Source organism: Eubalaena glacialis, chromosome 7, assembly GCF_028564815.1.
Source record: "Eubalaena glacialis isolate mEubGla1 chromosome 7, mEubGla1.1.hap2.+ XY, whole genome shotgun sequence".
Taxonomy (NCBI): Eukaryota; Metazoa; Chordata; class Mammalia; order Artiodactyla; family Balaenidae; genus Eubalaena; species Eubalaena glacialis.
Window position 1 is genome coordinate 19,418,830 of NC_083722.1, and position 12,053 is coordinate 19,430,882.

General features: G+C 42.8%; 1 protein-coding gene and 1 long non-coding RNA gene across 2 annotated transcripts in view; one reads left to right on the forward strand and one right to left on the reverse strand.

The window, feature by feature from the left end:
- Positions 1 to 1,384, reverse strand: part of LOC133094336 (uncharacterized) — a 67,812-nt gene extending 66,428 nt beyond the window's left edge. Inside the window, exon 1 of the long non-coding RNA XR_009701455.1 lies at positions 1,287 to 1,384. This is a non-coding gene — a long non-coding RNA (uncharacterized LOC133094336). The remainder of the gene's footprint in view (positions 1 to 1,286) is intronic.
- Positions 1,365 to 11,287, forward strand: NRSN1 (neurensin 1). Its single transcript, XM_061194872.1, has 2 exons — positions 1,365 to 1,553; positions 10,889 to 11,287. Exons 1-2 carry the CDS (start codon positions 1,365 to 1,367, stop codon positions 11,285 to 11,287), a joined length of 588 nt encoding a protein of 195 aa, XP_061050855.1.
- Positions 11,288 to 12,053: the final 766 nt, after the last annotated feature.

Consider the following 12,053-nt stretch of genomic DNA (forward strand, 5'->3'; position numbering starts at 1 on the left):
ATGGGACAGTGGGTCCCTGGGTTCAACTTTGACTTTAGCCCCATGATTCTATACAACCAAACTAAGTGGCCACACAGGAACACCTGCTAGAATTTTAGATTAAGTTTTTCTTGTAGGTAAACATTACTACTTGGTTTCTTGGCAAGTAATTGGAAACATTTAATATGTCTTCTTATTGCCTGGATTATAGCACAGGTCCTGAGAACCTGGGTCAGTGGGAAAATTATTCTCCTTCTATATTGTTCCTTGCTTTGTCATGTTGAGACAGGGAAAACTGTCTAGAGTTTAAAACTATGTCCACACAGGGAAAACCATCTAGAGGATAGTTGAACAATCTAAAAAAGTATTTCACATTTCTAGCTACCTATTTATCTGCTTATATGGAGATCAGAAAACCAAAGAACAAACAGAATAACTGAGAATTCTCTTACTCACCAAAATTTCTGCCCTTCAGTAATTCCTTTTTTTTTTTTACCATGAATTATTAACCACATGCCTCTCTCTAAGGTCAAATTAGATCAGATCAAGTTGAAATTTCCATCTGAAGAAGGCACAGTCCCAAGCAACCCACCCAGAGCTTAGTTTCATTAAACAATTCTCTGCATTTTTTATTTATAGTAGACACTTAATGGAAAATAGTAAAAGGTAGGTCTACCCTCTACATTATGCTCTAGCATCCCACGTGGACAGATGTATCCACAAGTAATGCCTGAAATATCTGGAGTTAGAGTCAGTGAGGTATCAATTATTGGCCAAGCCATTTGTGATAAAACATGAAGCGTAAGTTGCTCAGCAACTTTTTAATAAAGCTTCTGTACAACTTGACAATTGTTAGAGCAAGATACATGAGATCCGAAGGCAAAATTTCAAATAGCTACGTAACACCATGTAGTTCCCACAAGAGAACATGGTTAAGCATTGAAGAGGACAGTCCAGGACAAATTCCATCTGTAGCAAGTGAGAGTGCCTTCCTAATCCTTTAACATGGAAGTGTAAAGACTACTGGATTCTAAGAGATTTCTTGTCAAGACACTGAAAATCTCAGCTTCTTTGTTGCCGTTACTCATGTGCTTCCTGCTTAAATTTTTGCATCATCTAAGTGAGCTGTGCTGTTATGTCTCGTTTCATTTATGGAGAACCAGTTCTAGTCATTGAGTGTTTGGGATAATTTTGCGTTCAGTAGACAAGAGCAGCTTGGGTAAAAAAGGCAGGTCTTTAAACGTGTCTTTTCTTGCCAGAAAAAAGCATTGTTCAAGCAGGCTGACATTATTCAGCCTGGTTCTTACCTTTAATTTGCCTTTTGATCCTGAGGCCAGAGCTCATGTGGTTGATGCCTGTGGGTGCTGTCATTCCAGCTGGGAAGGATGAGTTCTTGCAGCAACGTTTGTGGGTCCAAGCAGGCACAGGCTGCTACCGAGGGCGGGTACCAGCGCTATGGAGTCCGGTCCTACCTGCACCAGTTTTATGAGGACTGTACCACCTCGATCTGGGAGTATGAGGATGATTTCCAGATCCAGAGATCACCTAACAGGTGGAGCTCAGTATTCTGGAAGGTAAGTAAACAGCATGTGTTTAACTCAAGAAGTGGAGAAGTCATTTGATACGGGAAATAATTCAGCTATAGAGAACTGAGAAGTCTGGGACTCTGTGTGTGCATCCCTCTCAGTGACACTAAGTGCAGTTTTCTTCCTTAGGAAAGGAGACTATAACCCTTGGGCTGGAGGAAGCCTCTACACACAGCACAATTGTTGATTTGCAGGTTAAACATAAATAGATATAATTGCCATCGTTAATTATTATTTTTGCTATTGTTATTAATGTGCCACTAAATTCACCAACTATGACAGCCATCCAAAGGCAAAACATGCTTTAAGCCTCCCTTAAGGTTTGATAAGCATCATTTGACAAATTACAATAATTATTAAAAGAAATAGTTGGATACTAGAGAGAGTTAATACTGAGACATAATACAGTGGTCAGTCTGCCAGCTCTGCCTCTCCTGGATATGTGGTCATGAGACTTTATGAGCTTCAGCTTCCTCAAGTGGAAGGAGCCTCACTAGACAATAAGTTCAGTCATTCAGCATATAATTAGTGAGCATCTACTCTGTGCCAAGAAGTTGCAAAGTACCGGAAATTAAAGTGGTAAATGGGAGAAGAAAAAGTCCCTGCCCTCAAGGAACTTACAATCTATCGTGGGAAACAGACCATAAACAAATAAACCACACAACAGAATGGTAGTGGCAAGTGCTATGAAGAGAAATAAATCAGAATAAGAGAATAGGGAAGGATGGAGAACTGGTATTTAGTTATGCTGATCACAGAAAGCCTTTCAGAGGAGATGACCTTTGAGCAAATACCAGGGAGTAAACCATAAAATTACCTGGCTGAAGGTCATTGTAGGCTGGGAAAATAGCAAGTCCAAAAGCTCTGAAATGGGAACAATGGTGTGTTTGAAAAATAGCAAAAGATCCAATCTGGTTGGAGAGGAATGAGAGAGGGGAAAGAACAGGTGACGGATTCAGAAAAATAACAGGACACAGATGATTTGTGTGGAGCCTTGTAGGTGACAGTGAGGACTTTGGCTTTTACCTTGAGATCCATGGGAAGCCACCTGAACATTTCAAGCAGATGAGTGACATGACCTGACCAGTATTTTAACAAGATCATTCTTGCTACAGTAGGGAAAATAAATTATAGGAAGGCAAGGATAGAAGCAGCTAGATTATTTAAGAGGCTGTTAAAGTATCCAGGCAAGAATAATCGTGGCTTAGATTATGGTGGTGTTAATGGAGATGGCGAGAAGTAGTCAGATTTAGCATAAAGTTTGAAGGCCAAGCTGTCAGGACATGTTGGCAAATTAGAAATGAAAGAAAGAAGAGTCAAGCATGACTTAGAGACTTGCAGCCTGAGCTCTTTAGTGGATGATGTTATAATTCACTGGGATGGAGAACACCAGGAGAGCAGTGGGATGGGTGGGGAGTCAAGAGTTTGATTTTGGCATTGCTACACTGGAGTTGCCTATTAAACATGCAAGTGGAGATCTCTAGTAGCAATTTAAATATACCAATCTTCAGCTCATGAACTGGGAGTCGCTGATATATACAGTGTATATAAGGTACCAGACTAGATAAGATCACCTAGGAAGAGAGTATAGACATAAGAGAGACGAGGGCATCGGATGTTCCAACATTTAGAAATCAAGAAAAGGACAAGGATGTAGGAAGGGCTACTGAGAAGGCACAGCTTTAGATGATGCCTCGGATTCCCTCCAGGTCTAATATTCTGTGTTTTGCAGGTTTCTGATCATCCCCAACTCTCGCCCAAAAAGATCCCAGAAACTTTGACATTGATACTGACATAAATTTACAATGTACTGGCAATAGAGTTTAACAAGAGGCAATGTAACATAGTGATGATTATGAGCACGGACTCTGTCCTCAGATTACATGGGTTCAAATCTCAGCTCTGTAACTTTGGGCAATTTAATTGACCTTAAATGAGCCTCTAATGGTGATACTTATAGTACCTACCACATAAGTTGTGAGAATTAAATAATAGATGCAAAGAGCTTAGAACAATGTCTGGTAGGCACTCAATAAGCACTTAATATATTAGCTCCTAGTACCAGATGTCATATGGAACACTGAGTTCTGAAATAGAAATAAAACTGGAAATCTAGTTAATAAATAAAATATTGGTAATATAGTTGCTACTATGGATTACCCAAGACCTGTGTTGATTCAAAATCTTACTAGTGTCAGGCACTCTGTATTAGAATTGGTCAAGCCAGCCTTCTTATTCTGTACAAGTGTCACCTCTGATGACTCCGTACTGGCCTGGACCAATGAAATACACAGCCAAGCTTGGCACATCTCGTATTTACCCAGGTAAGTGGGTGGTTGCTTCTCTATATGTCAAAAAAACAAATATTTGCCTCACAGGTCTATTGTGCCAAGAGCCTAAAATGCCACTGACATACAGAATATTGCAAATGCTAGTGGTTCCAAAGCACTAGTGGTGATATGAGTTGTGAAGCTATAAATCCATCAAATAATACATGGGTACGGATTTACAATAAAGAACTCTCAGTAAATTACCAAGCCTAGAATTCAGATTTCAGTATTTTCTCTCTTCTGTTTTACGCAAACAAGATCCAAAAGTTATTTGTTCCCTGTTGTGCTGGACCTACTTCAGAGAATAAAACCGGGCAAAAGTCCATGGCCTCACAGAGATTACATTCCAGCAAAATCCAAATCTTAGACTCACATCCTAACCATAAAACACTAGACTGGGCACTCAGAAGCCTACAGTCAACCTGAAAAACCAAAGAATTCACTGTCTTAGACACCTCACCTCTACCAAGGGAATAAACCAACCATTCTTGGGTTTCCTCCTAGGGAATATAAGGGAACTCATGCCAGTGAGCGTATGAAGTGCTTTGAATCAACACAGAGAAAAGCACTGATTATGCACGTGTTTCTATTATGATACTTTTTTATGTTTTTTCTTTCATTTCAATCTGCATCTTGTAAGTGGTTCAAGATGTGGGCTCCCCCTTCCCCCTCTTCCACTATAGCATTGCTGAGGCCACGTGGGTCTCTCACTGGGGGCCACGCTCACAGAGCCTCAGGAGGACTCTGCCGCTGAGCCAGCTCCTTAGCAGTGGGCAGCAAGGAGGGGCTTAATGAGAACAGGGATTGGAATCAAATGGGCCTGAGCTAGAAACTTTGCTCTACCACATGGACAGATGTAACCTCGCTCTCACAATGCTGTTCTTTCTACACGTTTATATGTCCACTGTGCACAAGCCTCTGTGGTGGGCTCCGGGATTCAGTTGTGAACACAACACTGTTCTTCACCTGACGGAGTTCACAGTCAAGTAAGGAAGGTAGATGTGTACAGAGATTGTTACAATCCACCGTGCCAGTTGTTGCAGTACTTACTGGACAGACCTGATGCAGCCTGGGGAGGAAGTGACTCCACAGAAGAGTTCACAGGAACAGAAAAGCACTATAGAAAGAAGAGCATCGCAGAAGCTGCGTCATGAGAGAAGATGGCATGCTCAGGAGATGCCAACAGTTCACTATGGCTGGGGTAAGAGTTAGGCGTGGAGGACAAAGGCCAAGAGATGAACACGGTAACGTATACAAGAGCCAGATCACAGAGACTCGGCAAGGCTGTGAAGTAGAAATTTCTCCAGAACCTTCCTGCTTGATTGAGCACAGTGAGAAGGTAAGATAATAAAGCTAGGCTTTCTTGGGAAGGTTGTCTCACAATCAGGTGTAAACAGCCCCTACACACACACACACACACACACACATACAGTATCATACACATTCTCTGTGCCTCATAGCTTCTGGATTACTGCATGGTGGCCTCTGCCACTGCTAATTTACCTGCAACTGCTGCCATCTGCAAAAATCTATGTGACACGGTCCCATCTACCCCCTGCCACCCACTGCCTCTGCCTAAGGACCTAACAGGCTGTGGTGGAATTTTTCTTTCTCATCCTTGCACTTGACCTTGACTAAGACTGTTGCTACTTGATTGTGCAGTAGATAGCTGAAGTACTGCAGGTATGAACTAATGGGAGCAGTCTTCTTACCCCAATCATTCTTTCCTCACCCCAGGGTCCTCCTCCTCCTTACCTTTCCCTCAACCAATATTAGAAATCTCCCAAAGGGTGTTAAATAGCAACGGGCAGGTACAAGGCAAGACCGCTTCCTCCACAGACTTACTAAAAGTGAAAATGATGCTGGTACCTCTCTTTTCTCTCAAGACCCTCCTCCTACCTGTCCCAATCTCTCCAGTTTCCCCCTTAAGCTAAGTCAGAGTTTAAACTTATATCTTGGATTTCTCTTCAAAGTCTTGCTAGATATTAAGGAGATGGTTTTATTCTAGAAATGAATAAGGAAGTCCCTTAAGAGGAGAAACCATGTGGTATTATTTTAAAAAAAAAAAAAATTTTCTCAGATGACACTTGAAAAATGGACAAAGGATGAGACTAGCCATGGAGACCATCAGAATGCTGTTGCAATGATCTGGGCAAGAGTTAATAATGCTCTGTTACCATTAGAGTAGCTGTAGTGATGGAGAGACAAGATTCAAGAGAATTCTATGAGACAGAATCAATAAGATTTAATTATCCATTGACTACGAATGTGAGGAAGGACTCAGTGAATGGGCAGGTGGCAGGAATGCAGAAAAAATGGGAAGGAAAGAAGAAAGGAACACCATTTTGAATATTTGGGTTTTGCAGAGCCTTTGGGACATTTTTGTGTAGATCCTCCCATTGGCTGTCATAAATGTGGGGCTACAGCCCAGGAGAGAAATCTAGGCTGGAGTTGGACATTTGGAAGTCACTGGTATATAGGTGGGAGCTGAAACTGTGGCCACAAATTAAACCGTAGAGAGAACATATTGAGTAAGAGATGTGAGTCAGGGCTGGAACCCTGGGGGACACCAATAATTTAAGAGTGTCTGGCAAAGCAGGTTAAGAGTGAGTTGTTAAAGACAGAAGCAGAAGAGAGTTGTGTCAGGGATAACCATTGCTGAGGGTTTTAAGAAAGCCTAAGTACTTAAAATCAATGACCGCAGAATATGCAAATGAAGAAAAGAAAAACTGGATTTGACAATTAGGAGGTCATCAGTGACCTCAGAGAGAGGGATTTCAGTGAAATGGTGGAGGACTAGGCTTGGCTACCAAGGGTAGGAATGAGTTCAAGCAGTAGTTAGTGGGGGACACAGGGCTCTAGAATAGGTTTTGAAGACGGAAGCGACTGAATGTGCTGACAGGCTGGAGGGACAGAGCCTCTGTAAGGCAGTGGAGCCAATGCGGGATCCTACTACGCAGGTGAAGGAGGGCTGTGGAGACTGTACCAGGTGACGCATATGTGGAAGGACCTGATCCCAGCCCGGCACTGGTCATTGCTTTGCAAAGCTGTGTCCCTACAAGCAGGTCAGGCAAGAGGGTCAGGAGAGACGAGTTAGAATCTGCCATCACTCTGGCAGGTGACAGCACTCCGAGCTCAGGTCCTGCTAAGGAGCAGTGGGCAGCAGCCCTCAGGGCTGATGGAGAAGAAGAAAAGCCAGTCTTCACTCTTGCTGCGCTTCTTCTGAATTTTACCTCTAACCCAGAAGGCTTCTTTCCCATTTAGCTCCATCCAGCAATCTCCCCCCACACGCCGCTCTTCCCTGCCATGCTGGTTCTTGCTTCCACCAGTCATTACCGCCTCCTCTCTGCCAGAACAGCTGCGTTGCTCCTGCTGCCAGCTCCGCTTATTGGAGTGAACTGCATTTTCAGATCTCATCAGCTCACAGACAGACCACGAAGGGGATGCTGGTCAAAACAACAGCAGCTTCTGGCTTGTGGCCCCCAGCAGCAGAATTTCTGAAATCCAAGCTCTCCCCCCTGTCCAATCCTCCTTTCCAACAGCAGGGACTGGGTTTTCACCCATCCTTCGCACAGTCAAGAGAGTCATCAGAAGTCACAGCACAAAAACTGCTCTTGCTGCTGTCTTTAAAGTTTGCTTTTCATCACCTGAAGAGGCCCTTCTCTCTCCCTATTGGTGTTGATCTAACATCCCACACCAGCAGGCTACTCTGGGAAGCCCCTCACCCAGCAGCACTGCAACTCTTTGCATGGCTCCAAACAGAGCTGGTTTGCTCTCTTAGAACCTTTAAAAAACCTCTGTGTTGCATTTCTTAAACTCTCTCTATTTAAAAGAACCCCTTTTCTCTTAGACCTGGGACCACTTCAACTTAGAGCTGTGTCCAGAGACAAAGTTTATGATACCATATGGCATCACTCCCAAAATTTTTATTCCATTCAGTACTCCAAGATGGTACCAGGATTAAGCTGATATATCCCAGCATCCCTCCTCACCACTACTACACTCTCAGGGAAGTATTCCCAGCATCTTCCCTTCATGCCTACCATCCCACGCTCTCTCTGACATGTTTGAACAGGTTTGGAGTCCCTCTCTGGGCACATCTTTTGGGGATCATTAGACTTGCATTGATGGCACCCTCAGAATCCTGGGCATTACATACTATTCATTACGTCATGCTCCCCTCCACAGATGGCGGGCCTCTCTCTGATCCTCTGATTTAACAGGGAAAAGGGAGAAGGCTTGGGGAGGCCAGCCACTTTCCAGTTCTTGAAATAAGCAGGAGTTCTGCCATCTGCAAGGCAGGGTTTGCCTTTTAGCTTCTGAGTGATATTCCAAGAGTGGATTTTAATCTATAAAGCACTGCTCAACTGAGGAACAGACTGCTCTGAGAATCAGTCACCTGGCTCCGGATTCAGCAGTCTGGTGGTTTAAGTTAGTCAGTCAGGAATATATATTGGACACAGGCTGGACTGACTGCTGCGGAGAGAAAGACAGAAATAGAACATGGAGCACCCTGGCCTCCCTTGCTCTTAAGAACCTTAGAAACGAAGATGGATACATTTTTGCTGCCCTCAATTTTTGAGAATCTGTACCAGTTCTTGAGGAGGGAGGTAATTTAGTGACATATGAAGCATGTCACCATGGATATTTAAGTTAATTTAGTTTGTGCATTCAGAATATTCCAACATGAGTCATCTTTTAAATATTATAAATAATGGTTAGTCTTTGAAGGTGAATTTATTTGACACCATTCTTCAAAAAATGTAGAAAACCATGCAAAGTGTGATATTTTACAACCCAATTTTTTCTGCAGTACTTATATCTTATGTACAATAGTTTTTTTTTTTTTCAGAAGACATTACACTGACTCTTTTTGTTGGTTTTTCAGTTTCTTTACACTATTACGTAATGGAAATTTGTTCGTATATGGTGACTAAAACTTTACTGTAATTTTTTTAAAATTATAGAGGTAATGTACAAAATAGTAATTGGTGAAGTATCATGGGAGAATGAAAGTGGGGAGTGGGGCTTACAAGTCATGCAGACCTGGGTTAGAGACCATGTGCTTAAAGAGTGGACTTTGAACTATGTTTCTTCAACCCAATAAACCTCAGTTTCTTATAGGTGAAATGGGGATAAAAATATCTACATCTCATAAGATGCTGGTGAGGATTAAGTGAAAAGCACAGTGCCTAGGTCATAATCGATGCTCAATAATACGAGCTCTCTTCCCCCCTTTGTTAGAGTGATGGATTTGCGAATGTTTTCTATTATCCAAACCTTCTACTAAAGAAGTATCTAATAAAGTGTATTACCCTGAAACATAGTAAATAAGTTAGATAAATATACTTTAGATGTTCAAGATTAAATGGTGTTATACATTTGGTTATACTTCCAACCTTGTTATTTTAACTATAAGCAATTAGGAACAGGAGGAAATGAAAAATGTGTTTAAAAAATAAGCTGTATTAGCTGTTCTTTATTCCAAGTACTGAGTGACTGTTGCAATGCTCTTGCCAATGTAGCATAATTTTACAAGAGGCACATTTTCAAATAATAATAATAATATCTACTTATTACAATGTATGACTTAGGCAGGCACAGGGCTGAGTGCTCTCATGCATGGTCTCATTTTGTCCTCACAGCTTTATGAGGTAGGTACTATTATCATTTATCATTTTATAAATGGGAAAATTAACGAGAGTATTTAAGTAACTTTCCTTCTATGATTCAAGTACTAGTTGGCAGTGCTAGAATCCAAGCCTGAGTCTGTTAATTCCAAACCTCTGAGCTTAAACCGCCAAATGGTATATTACTTTCCATTTTCAGTGGGTTACATTTTATTAGAACTTGAGCTAATGCAGTTTCATCTCCATCTGCTGCTCTTAACATTTCTCAACATCTGCACAAGTAAAGCCCAAACAGCTACATGTTAGAAGAGAAAGAGCACTGGCCTGCAGGTCAGATCTGTGGCTTCTAGCCCATCCTCTGCTACTTGCCAGTTGTCTATCTTTGGGGCAGTGACCTACCCTCCACGAGGCTACATTTCCTTGCCTATAAACTGGTAATGATGGTTCCTTCTTCACTTGCTTGGGGAAGGAGTAGTTACACAGATTGTCGATGGCCACCTGCCGAAATCACCTCTATGTTGAACAAGTTGAGTATATTACTTATCACAGTGAGAGAGAATGACACCATAGGGGCTCCTGGGCATTTCAGTAAGAGAGTGTAAGAAAGGATGTATTATAGGATGTGGGCTTTAGTTGGGTGACTTGGGGTTGCAGGGGTTTGGGAAGTCTACAGGAGCCACAGTTCACTCTGGATTATCAGGAATAATCCTATGATTGGGTATCTTAATAAGTCTTATCTATACAGAGAGCAGACTAGAGTGAGACTAAGACTGTAACTGTAAAGAAGCAGCAGTCATTTATATTGGGTGGGGTGGGAGGTGCGCAGAATCTTGTGGTTTGCACAATGACCTTGTTTTTGTCTGCGCTTAGACAAAATTATAAAGTGGTCTTGGTTTGTCACACTTCATCATGGGTACAGAATGAGCTTGTCTGATGTTGAGGTTCTCCACGATTGATTGTGCCCACAAAACAACATGCTATCAATGGGGGCCCCAGGCCAGCTTCTAAGAACATCAAAGCCTAGTGGATAGAGTAAGGCCAGCTCCTCGGTATCCGGGCTGCTTTTCTCTCGCTCAAGACCAAACAAGACAACATAAGCCAAAGGGGGCTCTGTTGATTGCAAAGCATTGGACAAACGGGAAGGTCAAAGGAAAAATCAAGGCAGTGCTGCAGTTCCGGGTTGGCATCAAAATCAGAAAAGTCCTCCTTCACCTTCTTTTTTAACTACAAAGTTGTGCAGGCTTCTCATACAAATTAGAGGTGACTGGGGAAAGTCTCTTCTCTCAGAAAACAAGGCCAGTCCTGCCCTGGAGACCTGAAGTACCAGGTTTACTCTGTCTTATTTCATTGTGTCTTTTGCTAGGTTGGACTCATCTCGGGCACAGTCTTCGTGATTCTCGGATTGACTGTCCTGGCAGTGGGCTTTCTTGTGCCCCCCAAAATCGAAGCCTTTGGTGAGGCCAATTTCGTGATGGTAGACACACACGCTGTCCAGTTTAATGGAGCCCTTGACATGTGCAAGCTGGCGGGCGCCGTGCTCTTCTGCATCGGGGGCACATCCATGGCAGGGTGCCTGCTGATGTCGGTGTTCGCAAAAAGCTACTCCAAAGAAGAGAAATTCCTTCAGCAAAAGTTTAAAGAGCGAATCGCAGACATCAAGGCCCACACCCAACCCATTACAAGAGCTCCAGGCCCGGGAGAAACAAAGATACCAGTCACTTTGTCCAGGGTTCAAAATGTCCAGCCCATAGCGGCAACCTGAAACGTTTTCCAGCCCGGTCCTCCCCTCTGTAATTTACGCCCAGTGTTACAAGGGAGGAGGCCAGTTTGGGAAATGATAAGGATTTGGCATTGACCTGCCCCAGGGCTGTGCTGGGCTGTGCGCAGTGTGGTGTGTGAGCTCACACTCATTCCGTTCAGTGGCCCTGGGGACCGCTGATGCCATGGGTCAGCCTAGGCACATGCACCCGGCTGCTTAAAGAGGTGCTGCTGGGTGCCCACCAGGAGCTCTCTGGAACTCCCCTTCATATAGTGTGACTTTGTGTCATTTTCTGTGTTCTTGGAAAGCGCTGAACAGTTTAGACCAGCCTACCAATGGCTGACGTGGTCCGTTTTACTTTCTAGTATTGGTTTTTCTAATCTTTCCTGTGTGGTGCTGCCTTCCATTCCTGTCTTACTACATGTAAGATATTGTCGTGTGTTCACAGAAAAATCACGTTCCCTGATTTTGACCCAAACTTTGGTCTTTTAACTCTAACTTAACATGAGGTTCTTGAAATCAGACACAAACGTATCAGAATTCTCCATAAGTCTTTTTTTGTTTTCTCTATTTTTTTCCCACTTAAAGAGCTCAAATTGCCAACTTTAGAATCTTGGGAAAGAAATTAATATTAGGAGAATCTATTTATGCAGTGTACAAAGGCACTGAATTAGAAGCCAAGAAATTTGAGTTCCTATTACTAACTAGCTGTGTGATCTTGGGGAAAGCACTTAACCTCCCAGGCCTCAGTTTCCCCACCTGTAGAACG

What these genes read in the sequence shown, in the direction of transcription:
- NRSN1 (XM_061194872.1), top strand. Translation starts at nt 1,365, where the DNA reads ATGAGTTCTTGCAGCAACGTTTGTGGGTCCAAGCAGGCACAGGCTGCT. An exon ending in GGAGCTCAGTATTCTGGAAG is followed by an intron (nt 1,554 to 10,888) that starts GTAAGTAAACAG and finishes GTCTTTTGCTAG; the next exon opens with GTTGGACTCATCTCGGGCAC.